We start from the raw sequence: 14,803 nt of genomic DNA, 5'->3' as shown, positions 1-14,803 counted from the left end.
ACGTTGAATTTACACCGGTAAAAAATGATTCCGTAATTTAATACTTTGAAAAACTTTGATACTTTTAAATATCGACTCATTCAACTAGACATAACTTTTATAAAGTAAGACTTTTCTCAATCATCATTCTCACACTTTTGATTCTTCGTTAGATTTTAGTCTTTCTGAGCAGCTTTTCTATACTTAAGAATATTAAACATTTTATTAAGACTCCCTTTCATTTACAAACTTTAAAAGTTTCAAGAGTTCATTGATTTTTTTTTTTTTTTTTTCAATTACAGTTACACTAATATTAGTTTTAAATTTCTGCGTATTTATTAATCAAAGAAATCTTAATTACTTTTTTTTTTCTAATTAAACTGCTACAGTTTTTTTTTTTTTATTTGAGATAATAATTTTCTATCAAAACCATAATTACGGAGAAAATTTAACAGAAGTAAATTAATATGCGCAAGAAAATATTTAGTAACTTTTAAAATCGATGATTGATGATTACAATAGAGCATTAAATTCACGGTGAGAAATCGACTTGCAGTGATTTCCTGACAAATCTCATAGAAGAATCTTGATTCGTAAGACATAGTGCCCATCTTTTTAGACAACTCTATCGGATATGGAAAAGACTTTTTTATCCGATCGTAAATCAAATTGTCTTCTCAGATTTCTTTTCATCACAATGTGTCTTCTCTTCACTTTATTTCTTATTTTCGTTTCTACTCTTTATGAACCAATGATTTGTCGAAGTGAAGACTTGACTCTGGTTACTTCAGTTTTTCCATTTATCTTTTTTTTTATACTTTTTCTTCCGCAATCGTGATTCTCAATCTCAATTTTAAAGTTTGCGTTTCACACGTGCCAAGTATTTTAATATATAGAAAAATTCTCGAGTTTATAAATTTTATTTCAACGCTTAATTTGTAATTAGATTTTTCAATACTCATTTAATTTTAATTTATCCTATAAAATTATTAAAAATTCATTTTTTTAAATTTACGTTATTAAAATTTTTATTTCGCGGATGCAGAACAGAATCAGCTGACGGACATCTAAGGCCTGGACCTTTGCCCGGTGACCGGCTGACGTGGATTTGAATGTTTCATTTAAAGAATATACTTAAATACTCTGATTAGAAAATACGATTAAACCGTCATAATCGTCATGGTTTTTCACATTTAATCGTCCCTAATCGTTAAAAGACGATTTATTATTTTACGATTAATGACGGTTAAAATTTGAAATCGTCATGAATCGTTTTTAATCTTCATGGGACCAGAAATTGCAATATTATTTTACGATTAAAGACGATTCATGACAATTAAAAATTTTTAATCGTAAAATAATATATTGCAATTTCTGGTCCTGCATGAAGATTAAAACCGATTTAAAACGATTAGAGATTTAATCGTTTTTAATCATCTTTAATCATTAATTGACGATTCATGACGAATCAAAACGATTAAAACAGTTGAATCGTTTATTTGAGAAACCCCATAAGTCATGTTTTTTACGAAATTGGGTTTTTTGCATATTGAATTCTTTAGATGTCCCTCCATAGAAATCAATCAAAATATGCATCAAATCAGCGTTTAAAAAACGTTAACGGGGTGACAGCAATTTCATTTAATTGAGAAACCCCATCAGTCAATGACTCAAATAAACATATGCAGTTTTAGTTTTACAGAAATAATTTTTATTTTTTTTATTTAAAATTTGCGCTTTTTTGGGAAATTAATTTTAAATGTTGTTTTATTGTTGACTGTTATATGACTAATTAAAATGTTTCAATTAATTATAATTTTTTGTAATTTCTGAGTTTCAGAGTTCAAATACATATTTAATACTTCATTTTATCAGTGTAATAAATGATTTGAGTGAAAACATTTAAAAAACCAATGATTTTATAACTTTTTTTTCCGTTTGGTTGAAAAACCCCATAAGTCAATCAACTTTAAATAATTTTTTTAAGTAGTTTCAGTTAAAAAATTAAATTTTTCTTGTTGGAAGCTTTTTCAGAAACGCTAACATTATTGTATTCAATGAATTATTTATTATTTTGAGTCAAGTTTTTCCCAAAAATTTTTTTTTGTGTTTCCTGAAAAAATTTGTTTTCTAGACTTATGGGGTTTCTCAAATAAACTATTCATTTGTAATTCTCATTAATCGTATTTTCTAATTAGGGTATATTTTAATTTTGTATTCTTTCAATTTAAAATCCTTCAAATAAAATTTAAAAACTATGAGAGTCGAACAGTGATATCACAGGAGGTCTATTGACATTCCGATATCCTCCTGCACGGAGAAAAATGTCAAGTAAATATACCATACAGCATAGTAATAATTACATTACTCTATAGTTTGTATAAGCAGTCATATAAGAGCGGCGGGCAATAATTGATTAAATAAATTTTTATTCAGTCAGAATCTTACATCAAATTTTGTATTCGTCAACCAAACTACAATTTTATAATTTCCATTGCATAGAATTTACTTGTTAATTTTTCTTATTTTTTTTTTTTATTTTACAATCACCACTTCTTCTGTAATCATCAACGGTCATATTACGTTGCGCAGATTTGCTAACGGCAATAGATTTTTTAGAAGATGAAAGAGCATCATTACAAAGTTGTCCTTCATAAAGACTTTCTCTTGAAAGGATCGAATTAAACGAATTATTCTTGTGAACATAATTATTTAAATCTTCATTAATTTTCTGCATTCTTTGTCTGCCTTTACAACCAATAAAATTGCTCCTTATCATCCTTAAATCACCATTTGAATACTCATTCAATTTACAATAATTATCATCACAAAAAACCTTAGGATCAAATGATTTGAATATCTGTGATTTTTGTAAATTTTTTTTGTCAGCATCAATTTCAGAATTCATATTTTTTTTCTCATCTTTACGTTTCATTTTCTCCTTTTTAAACAAATAATTTTTTTTTATTCTATCATCCATTGATGATGCCAACGTCACTAGTGTTTTTCCTAGATCATTGATTTGATTCGCAAGACGTCGGATATCTTTAGTATGCTGAGAATAAAAATCGATCATCGATATTTTTTTTTTACTTCCCATAGACACGATTTCTGTTGAGTTCGATGACAACGATGATGTGTCAGACATGGAACTCGACTGTTTTAATTTTTCCGACTCAATTTTTGACAGTTTTGATAAATATTCCCGTTGGACTGTACGTTGCTCTACTTCCGGTTGTGTATCAACATAAAAATATCTTGAATCTTGAGAAGTACATCGAGGAACTCGCGCAATATTTTGATTATGAGCTTTTTGGTTTGAAATTTTCCCAACATTTTTGTGTGAAAAATTTTTGGGAAATTTTTTTCGTTTTGACGTATTGTCATCTCGTTGGGAAACTGAATCCCAGTCATTTTTATTCGACATTTTGTTGTGAATATTTTTATCACCTGATAACCTATAAATTTATTCCACAACTTATTTATTTATTTTTAAAAAAAATAAAAATGTTCACTTACATTTCTTGGAATTAATTTTGAAAATGAGGATTTGTAATTTCAAATATTGGTCTGGTAATTTTGAAAAAAAATAAATAAGAGTAATTTGGATGTAAAATAAAAAATAACTAAACTATGTAACGAGCTAGTAAATGTTGATGTTCATTTGTAAGTCAATAAATATGAGTGTCGGAAATAAAATGATTGTTTTAGTCGGTATAGTTGTTAGATGACGTCAGAGTCCTTTCTCTACATAATCGAGTACTTTTGAATACGAAAGTGGAACAGGTAAATTGGTCAACATAAATTGCAAACTCGGCTATTCATAATAAACTTCAAAAAGCTCGAGTGTTTGAGTTTTGTTGAAATTAATTAATGTTCAGTTAGAGTCAATAGTTTGATAAATTATTAGTAAAAATGATAAAAGTTAATATAATAATAATTAATATGTGGGATTTTCTATATTAGGTATTAAGTTAAAATATAACTATTATAATATTAATAATACCCTAGTAGTTTGGTTTTATTAAAGAGATTTTGGTGTCTCATTAAGTCTGAATTTCCGAGCCGTTATTTTGTACTGCGGCACGTGTTCTTATTCCCCAATTTCATGGTATTATCCAGCTCGTAACTTTTATCTTTCGCAGCACATATGAGGCTAACATATTGTATACGTTGTACGTTTTTAAAAAATAGATATTTTTTCACTTTGTCTAGTTTTTTTTTTAGAAAATTAAAGTAATTTATTATGACCAGAAAAATTTATGGAAAACTGGAGCTGAATAAAGTAAAAAAATTTTGAATATAAACAAAATTTGTTTTCTAGTTTATTTTTATGACACATATTTTGTATTACATATAGTGGATACCGGGGTAAAATAAAACGAAAAATTTTAATTTTTTGTGTTAGAATGCTTATTTTGAATTTGTAAAACAGTATGAGGCAAACTGATCATTCCGACAATGTGGCTGTTTTTAATTTTTTAGTAAAATTTCTTTGAAAACTGAGACAAGCTAAATCTGAGGTAAAATGGGCCGCTATGGAAAAAAAAATTAGTGTGAGCTTAAATTTTGGGGACTTGCTTTGCGACAATTGAAGCTCATTTCGATAATTAAACCAATTATTCAACCAAATTTCATTAGTCGCCTTTTTTACTTTTTTTTTTACACTTAGCGTTTTCAGAGTGTGGTGGAAAAATAGAGATGATAAAAATTTAGAATAAAATTTTTTTTTACGAACAAGTTTACAAAAGTTATTTTTCACATTCATGATCCTTAAAATGCTCAATTGATAAGATCTAAAAAAGTTTTCTTAAAATATCTTCATAAATACACATTTTATAAAAAAAATGAACATGACCTTTTTTGTCAAGAATTTAATTTCCTACAAAATTGTTCCTATGATTTTTTCCTTTAATCTGCATATCTCATGAGATATTTGAAAAGAAGCGCGATTGTATCGAAAAACGAACTTTGATCGGCCTGAAACACGTGTTCTTCTTACTTAAAAAGAAAAAACCAAATTTCCCACGTATTTTTTCACTAAAAAGAAGCTTTTAATGAGACGTCTGAGAAAATTTAATTTTTAACGACCACCCTAATATATGTATATAAAAAAAAAAAAAATACATTAATGAAAAACAGGAATTCTTATTTTTTGAAAAAAAATGTATTTTATACTAATTCATTGTCGCTCTTGTTCTTTGTCTGTATGTTAGTAATTTTAAATTTAAATTATAATTTTATAATATTTTTAATTTTTTTTTTTTAATTATAAAGTTCTTTCATAATATATTCTATATTACTACAGCAATAATGTAATGAATTTTCTCACAATAGTGATTATACAAGATTATTCATGCGAACAATGAGATGGTTTAAATTCCTTAAAATTTTCTGTATGCACTTCTGCTTTCTAGCATAAATACATAAGAGCCTTACACATTTATAAATTTAAGTCTGAATGTTTCATATCGTCGACAGCAGTCATTCACATCCTCTCTTCATATAAGTAGATACAAAACGTCACTAAACATCATGGCAAAGGCTTCGCCACAGTGGTTACTAACTAAAATTTCTTATTATTTTTCTTTTCTTATTTTATATTTATTTTATTTGTTTCTCTTATGAAGGGAAGGCATGAAATTGTATTTCAAGTTCAACTGTGTGCGGCATACGCTATTCTAGACCTCGCGCATATGCGAAACTTACTCGTATTTTGTGGCACGGTATAGACCACAGTAGTTTTTTATTTTGCCAACGGTAAGATCATGGTTTCAAAAAAAAAAAAAAAAACATTGTGGGTCGATATCATCACCATATATGTACATCTGAATAACCAACATATGGAGGTGATTTTTTTCCGACTGGAGTATATAGTCATACTAGAAAAACAACTGGTATTATCACGTTTTTAATTAATTTTCTTTTAATTAACTTTTGCTAAACTAACCAAAGAAACGATTTTTTTTTATGAGTGTGGAAAAGTTGAGAAAAATGAAATATTGAGATAATTAAAATGAGATTATTAAAAAATAAACATTCTCACTGAAATCATTTATTTTGATGTATGAAATATGCAAACAGTAAATGAGAAATTGGGAAAAAAGAAGAAACAATACGCGAAAAAAAGAGTAGAAAAATTAGTTTTTAGTGAAAAAACAGGGCCCTCGTACAAAAAACGAGTATTATAGTCTGTACTGTAATAATTGAGACTACTTCTTGTAATAAAGTTATTACAATTAGAGTGGAGGGACCATTTGTGGCCACTGCTCTATTTTTGGACATTAAATACTTTATTTTAATCAATGAAAAAGAGTAAAATAAAATTACCAGTTTAATAGTGGGATAAAAGTATCTTTAGATAGATTCAAAAATTAATTATGTTATTGTGTCTTTTATAAATTATTTTATTTAAATGTTTCAAGTTTCCAAAACTGCCTAAAGTGGCCAAAAACGGTACCTCTACCCTATATGTACCTGAAAATCAGAACGTTTTTCGCGGGACTAAAATACAAAAAACGAAATAAAAATTAAAAAATCTACTGCATCTAGATTTCTAAAATGTTTCGCACGTCAGCCGATAATTGCAGGCCACCCCGAATTACCCCTTAAGTCACCTTTAGAGTCAATTTACACGAATTATTATCATTTTCGTTGCGTGAAAAACGTTCTGATCTTTAGGTATACACGGAGAAAAATGTTGGTTCAAAACCTACTAATTTTTATTATGCTGTCGACGAAACTTGAAACAGTAAGGGAAGCATCCACAAAATTATTATGCTCATACGAAAAATTATTATGCTGTATCATAATACTTACTACGCGCGAGACACTTATCGATAAGATTTAATAAAAATTACTTCCATACATTATAATAATTGTGATGCGGCATAATAATTTTTCGTATGAGCATAATAATTTTGTGGATGCTTCCCTTACTGTTTCAAGTTTCGTCGACAGCATAATAAAAATTAGTAGGTTTTGAACCAACATTTTTCTCCGTGTATAGATACCAAACTTCACAGTTTCTAATGTATTTTTAGTTGGATGAAACCTGAAATTTGCTGTTTGCTGTCAGGGACTGAAAAAAGTCTTATATGGAACCGTAGTAATTACTACGTCTTAACCCTTATCCCGGGGAAAACGATTTAGATCTGACCATATATAATTATATCTGATCAGATCTGATTTGTCAGATCTGGCCAGATCTTTAAATTGTCTCTATCTGACGAGATCTGGACAGATCTGATCAGATATAATTATATGTGGCCAGATCTAAACCTTTTTTCCCGGGATCCCTATTAAAAAAACAAAATTAAATTGCAAAAAAAAATAATATAGTTTTCATTCGATCCGAAATGTAATCTAACGTATTAGAAACGTTACTTAGAAGAGTTATACATGAATTTGATTGATGAAAAAATCCCGATGACTGCTGGGCTCGAACCTGCATCCTTCAGATCCAAAGTCTTTGACGCTATCCACTGCGCTGCTCCACGTATGTGATCGCGTGAATGTAAATAATCAGATATGAACAATTTTCATGATTATATCTGAGCAGATATAACAAGATCTGATTATGTTAATTGTTGTATTTAGTTCAGATATAGTTATATCTGGTCAGATCTTACGACATATACGCCGATCTGACTAGATATAATCATGTCTGACAGTTTATCTAGCCTAGATCTAATTATATCTCATTAGATCTGACCGGATATAAACGGTGGTTGGCCAGATATAATAAGATCTGATCATGTGTAATTATTAGTTCTGATCAGATATAAATGATCTGCAAAGATATAATTTTATCTGATCAGATATAATTTTATCTGGTCAGATCAAAATCATTTTCCCCGGGTAACTACTTAATCGGATCTGATCGAATCTGATGCTGTTGACAACTTCGATATAGTTATATCTGGCCAGATATGATAAGACCTTTTCATGTCTAATGTATTTTGCAATCCAGATATAGTTATATCTGTTTAGATCTGGCCAGATATGATAAGACCTTTTCATGTCTAATGCATTTTGCAATTCAGATATAGTTATATCTGTTTAGATCTGGCCAGATATGATAAGACCTTTTCATGACTAATGTATTTTGCAATCCAGATATAGTTATAACTGTTTAGATCTGATCAGATATGACTAGATCTGATCATGTCTGATGAATTTTTTAACTCAGATATAGTTATATCTGTGTAGATCTGATCAGATATGACTAGATCTGTTCATGTCTGATGAATTTTTCAACCCAGATATAGTTATATCTGTTTAGATCTGATCAGATATGACTAGATCTGATTATATCTCAAATCCCATATCTAACCAGATATAAATAGATCTGATCAGATATAATTAGATCTGACCAGATATAATTAGATCTGACCAGATATAATTATATCTGGTCAGATCTAATCCGTTTTTCCCGGGTAGCGGTAACATGGGGTAACTCATTACCCCACGTGGAAAAACCTAGTTGTACAAGATATATGGGTGTTTTAAGACTTCTAAGCTCTTGTTTCATGTTTGTTGAAAAGTTCTTCAACATTTCTAATGATTTTTATCGTCAATTTATAGATGGCGTTCTAAGAACTTGTCATATATGTAACCAATTTTTCGGCTTCCTATGTAATGGAGTCACATCTCACACTTGTCTACTACCGGCCAATGTCGTTATTTGCATCAATTTTGAAGGTTTTAGACCTTTGATTAAAATTTTTCTGAGCCTGGGGGAACTAGTTACCCCGTGTGGCAGCTAAGGGTTAACCCTTAAATTTAAAAAATTTAATTTTTACAGTTTCGAAGTAGAGGGTTTTTGCTGATATTTGAAACTGTAATTTTTCCACTTTTTTTTCCGTGTAATGACAAGAGTTCACGTAATATTTAAATACAGACATTAGAGTATCTATAATATCATATTTACAAATACTGAAATGTACAGATAAAAAAAAATATCAATAGTATTGATACACTGTAAAAAATCACCGGGGTAAGTCCAAGCGGTGTAGATGTTAAAATTATCGGTGTTAAATTTACCCCCGAAAGCGGTGTGAAAATAACGCTGCCACCGGTGTAAATATTTTAGACCGGTGTTAAAATAACGCCGCCGCCGGTGTAGATATTATTTACCGGTGTTAAAATATTTTACTTTGTAAATATTTTTACTTACTCGATCACTATACTTATTAATAAATGATATTCTTTATTAATTTTCATAAAAAACTGACATTTTTTGTGTTTTATAATCTTTAAAGTTAATACTCCAAGCGGACGCAATATACCCCGCTTTTACACCCGTATTACTCCGCTTTTACACCGGTTACCCCGCTTTTACACCGATATTACTCCGTTTTTACACCGGTTACCCCGCTTTTACACCGGTATTTTCAACACCGGTGTATTACTCCTCCTACACCGGTGTAATTTCATTTTTACACCAGGCGGAGTTAAAACGAGTCCATTTTTAACACCGGTGTATTACTCCTCCTACACCGGTGTAATTTCATTTTTACACCGGGCGGAGTTAAAACGAGTCCATTTTTAACACCACTCTTTTTACAGTGTATAGATCATAACGAACACAAATTAGATGCCGGAAATAGACGTTTCCCAGTGTGTTAATTAAATATATAATGACCAAATTTGTAATACGAAGTATTGATTGGCATAAATTATCGAAAATATGTAAGAGGTGTGTATATATTTTAAATTCGTCACCTGCAAGTGTTAGATTTTTTTTAAGATCATGAGTAGAATATCACGAGAAAGTGCACGAGAAACAAACGTATGGGGTGAAGTCATATGATGGTACTTTTTAGAGTGGTCCTCTTGAGACAGCAGACACCAGGGGTGTCTGTCTGATCACATGAGTACCTGCTATACTATCTTTTTGTCTTCAAGCGCGAGTATTATGTCATTTGTGGCTAAATAGACTACCTGCACTTTGTTCGTGTAAAGGAGCTATTGAAAAAAAGTGCATACGTTACGAAAGTTTTTTTTTAAAGCAAAAGAAGACTACACACACATATAAAATATATATAGATATACATTATTTTATTCAAAGAATTTGTAATAATTACACGGAGAGAATTTCCTTGTTTGAAATGCTATCGTGTCTTAAAGCCGGACCATGTTGGCCAACTAACGAAAATTGAAATGAACTATGGCCATAGCAATTTTCCCATGTGTTTGTTTCAATTTTCTGCAGATGGCCAACATGGTCCGGCTTAACTATGGCGCCAAATCATTTCAAATGAGCAAAATTTCTCCGTGTACGTTTGATAATTTATAGATCAACTGAGCCTCTATTTGTAATACAAGATGAATTTATTGACAGATAGTAATTTGATACGAAATATACTATATATTTTTCAACAAACAAATTCTTAGGATATATTTGTTTCTTTTGGTGAAACGGTAATTCAATACAAACTGAGAGCTTTGTTTTGTCTTGTCTATATTATTGCTGTAAAGAGAAATCTTCGTTTTATATTTTTTTTGTTTTCGTTCGTAAACATAAAGGTACAGAAAGAAGCATCTTGGTGTTTATTTATTGGAATAAAAATAGTTACTGAGACCTCGCTTAAATTTATTTCCCGGAAACAAGGTTGTTAACGCAGAAAACGCAGAAATACACAAACTCACTTTATTCAAGAGGCATTTTACTGGTACTTTCTTTCATTATTTGCATTCTGGAAACAATACTTAATATTAAGAACATAAATACCTTAAGTTCTTTTATACACAAGCTCTATCGATTGAGAATCGCTTTGCTCAAACATATTAACACAAATTTATTTTTAAATCTGTTAATTAAATTAAAAAAATTAAAATATTAATAATTGACGAATTTTTTAATGACGATAATGAAATAGGGGAGGAGGTGACAAAGTGGGCCCCTCAAAATTTTCTATACGTCAATAAATTCAGACGAATAATAAGCTTATCGAAATTTCTTATATAATGAGGGCTAAAATAGACCAACAAAACTGTTCATTGAATGTAATTCATTCAGAAAGTTACACGAAAAAAAAATATTAGTAAATATTACTGAGATTCTCGTCAACAGCGCGCCTAGACCGAATCTCAGTAAATATTACTGAGTAGAATGTAAGAAATTAATAACAGATGCATTTTTTTGACAAGTGTCTTGTAGTTTTTTAAGGTTTAAGTAGCAATTTTAAATAGTCAAGCAGTATATTTCAACCATTAACTGTTAATCATAGCAGTTTAAAAATTAAAATCATAATTCTACTAACTGAAACGACATTAGTTATTAAACATAACATAAATAATTAGAAGTTGAACTACAATTATTGTCAATCATTTTTTTCCGTGTAAAGATAATAAAATTACGTTTTAAAGTTATACCACAGTAGACTACACGGTCAGAAATGCATGGCGTTCAACACCATGCTGGTATGGTCTCAAGAAAATTACTAAAATAGTATGTGAAATATTCCAAGACAGTATTGTAACGAGTCCCAGAAGTATGGCGTTATTCACTATTCTGTATAGTACTGGAGCTATCGTGTTGCTGACACGTATGCATAGCAGGCACGGCGAAACAGCATGGCCTGAGAGCCATATTACAATACCGAGGGCACAATGCTTCTAGATTTTCCCGCCATAATTTCTGGCGTGTCAATCAATGTATACTATCGTATTACCACAAAAACTATATAGATGTCGTTAGACTCGGTTTATCGGCCAGAAGCAATGTAGATACGGCAACGCAGTATGGGCCTGACGGCCATACTGACATTGCGGCGTACGCGACAACTATTGCCAATGTTACCATTCCCGCAATGGTTGCATCATCTATGCATGTAATTTTATAACCTATAAAAATCTTCGATACCATACAGTATGGCGTTTACGCCCAAACTGGCATAGTGATATCCACGAAATATTTCTTACCGTGTATTAAAATGACTTATATTATTCAAATACAATTGTTTTATAGTTATTTGCAAATATCACACGTGTAAAGAATAAAAAATATCTAATCCGAAATTTTTTGGAAGGCCCACTTTGCCCCTAATTTTCGATTTTTCAATTTTAACGGACGCAGCAAAATGAAGTGAAAATAAGTATCAAGGGTCTTAAAAGAAGTATACGCGTAAAAAAATTAACGATAATATAATTGTTATCTTTAAGGGGCCCACTTTACCCCCTCTCCCTTAAATAAATTAATTTTACTTATATAGTAGGAGTGACAATGTTCATTGCAGATATTTCTCGAGGATTATAGAAAGCTTGTAGCTATTTTATCACTAGGATTTGGATTATAGGAACGAACATTGTAGAAGCGTGAATTGAGGGCTATATTCCTGCGGTAAGCTCTCACGACTTACGGGGTTAGCCATTATCATGCCAAGCGAGTTGCTTTAGTCTTGGCTTTAGACTTGCTTATAGGAGCAGAGTTGTTTGCCTAAATTTATACTCTCTCGTATTATCGTTTAAATTGTAACGACTTTATGGATGTGTATTTTCCATCATTAAAGCATATATAATAATAATAATAACAATAATAATAATACTCTTTGTGCACATGGTTCACATTAACTGGGGATTTACTTTAACTTTTCTTTACAACACAATCGAAAATATAATTTTTTTTCCTTTTCGTTAATAAATTTATTGGAAAAAGCATTTCGTAGTAAGTATAGAAAATCTTTGAAATATAAAATATTCACTGGCACGCAAACTACCAAGTCGTAGAAGCTATTACGAAAGCCTCGTGAGTGTTGGTTAGAATATCGGGGGATATAAAAGTCGCGTAAGTGATTTTTCACGAGGTGAATACTTGTATGTGTATATGTATATATATTCATATAAGTCGAAGAATGATGTGAAAATATGAATGCAAAGTATCTGAAGTGAAAAAAAAAAGTTTAATAAAATAAAATGATAAAAAAAAGCGACGGAATAGTGGCAGCAAAAGTTTATAATAGCCAAGGGACGTAAACTTGTGTGGAGGGAATTTCATCAAACTTTACGGTGTGGGACACACGCGAGTGTAGACGATCCCCAAAATTTCCGTAAGCGGGCGTAGGTAAGTACTAGCTGTCTGGAAATACCACAGAACCTAGTGGGAAAGCGGTTGTACCTCTCGTGGGAAATAACCTTGGGCCATTTCGCGTTCTAACGCGCCGCGGTTCCAAAATACCTCACGCTTTATCTTTCTCTCGGCTCATCTAGAAATTAAAGCACTTCAGATTGTTCACTGTGATAGAAGTTGCTTCGATTTTAATTTCCCCAGAAAATACTAACAACAACAACAACAAAACAACAACAATAACAACAACAAGAAAATCAAATGAAATAAAATTTAAAATTCAAAATCAAATATTTAACTTTAAATGTGTTTTTGCTGGAGTTTTAATAGTAATTTGTTTATACAGTAGACTACCCGTTATAAGCCTGCCCCTATTTAGCTTTTTATCCTCTATCAGTAGTGACTGAGTTCAGATCAACTTCCCCCTTAACCACTTTTTTGAAATTTGTACCAGGCCGCCTCCGTTATAATTGTTTAGAATATAAACTAAAAATAGACAAATTAATGAAGAAATTTTACTGTCCATATTTCCCAATTTTAGCAATATAAGCACTAGAAGAATTGAGATATCGGCGTGTGACAAAACGCACGTATGATGTTTTATATCATGTAAAATAAAACAGACTTATAATGGGTAGTCCAGGATAAAATTCAACGGACGGTGGGAAGACTGAAATTCCTAGAGAAATTTCGTCTATGTCTCCTAGACCAGACTAATGACGGGTGCCGTAATGAGAAAAATGTATTTTTACTTTACGGATTGACTATACAAGTCTGTATACTTTTTAAATTTGTTTAGTCTGTAAAATGAGTGAAAAATAAATTTGTAAACGTTCAGACGAATAATGAACAGTGAACATCAAGTTTTTTTTAACTTCACAGAAATCATTAAAAAAAAATATGAAGATGAAATTTTTCAAAAAGTTTATAAAGAAATTTTCTATACCAATACCAAAGTTTCCTCATTCAAGTGTCGATTATATTTGATAAGTTAGCCGTTATAATGAGCTAAAAAAAAGTGCAAAAATCCATATTATTAAAACAGAATAACTATGAAAGTTTTATTAACTGAGCTATAAAAATTTTTTTATATAAATTCATTCAATTTTCAAAATCCCCTACGTGCCAAGATAACCACATGCGTACAGAATACAACGCAATTTGGTTTTTTTGTTTCAGATAATCCGTTTTTGAGTTAGAGGTGAGACCGTGGTGGGGGAAATTTTTTTGTTGTTTCACAAAAATGCTTATAATTTTGTAACAACATGATATTTTTCAATAATAATTTAGGAGAATTATCTTCAATGAATACTTGATGAAACAAAAAAAACCCGATCCCCGAATTTCTTTATTATCCCAGTCAAAAAAATTCCCGAAAACTCTCTGTTTTTTCGATCCTCACAGAGGCTATCCCCCTTAAGGTTTTATTTTTTTTTAGTTAACATAAAATTTTAATACGATTATGACAGTTGAAGGTCATTGCATATTTCTAAAAAATGGGAGGCACTGTCTGAGAATGCCCTTAATAAATATTTATTTGGTTAAGCTATCAAATAAATCATTTATTAACTATTAATAAATCTTATTTGGCTCAAATAAAGACTTCTATCAGTGTAGAGTAAAAAAATCATAAAATAACAATCTCCTTTTTCTAAGCTATTTTACAAAAACTATAATCTATCAATTTAATCATCCATGTAAATTAATTTTCAACAGCTCTAAAGTGTTGTAGAATTGAAGGTGAATGTGTTGATG

General features: G+C 30.4%; 1 protein-coding gene across 2 annotated transcripts; it reads right to left on the bottom strand.

The window, feature by feature from the left end:
- Positions 1–2,408: 2,408 nt before the first annotated feature.
- LOC130670480 (uncharacterized) lies at positions 2,409–3,636 on the bottom strand. Of its 2 annotated transcripts, none has more exons than XM_057473888.1 (2): positions 3,499–3,636; positions 2,409–3,437 (listed from the first exon to the last, which is right to left on the bottom strand). In XM_057473888.1, coding segments are annotated over exons 1-2 (948 nt in total). In that variant the 5' UTR covers positions 3,501–3,636; the 3' UTR covers positions 2,409–2,491. The 2 variants fall into 2 exon arrangements, with proteins under 2 accessions (XP_057329871.1, XP_057329878.1); XM_057473895.1 differs by having other exon boundaries at positions 2,409–3,429; positions 3,499–3,635.
- Positions 3,637–14,803: the final 11,167 nt, after the last annotated feature.

This window comes from Microplitis mediator, chromosome 1 (assembly GCF_029852145.1).
Source record: "Microplitis mediator isolate UGA2020A chromosome 1, iyMicMedi2.1, whole genome shotgun sequence".
NCBI lineage: Eukaryota > Metazoa > Arthropoda > Insecta > Hymenoptera > Braconidae > Microplitis > Microplitis mediator.
The sequence above is the reverse complement of the archived record's forward strand: the minus strand, read 5'-3'. Positions and strand labels throughout refer to the sequence as shown.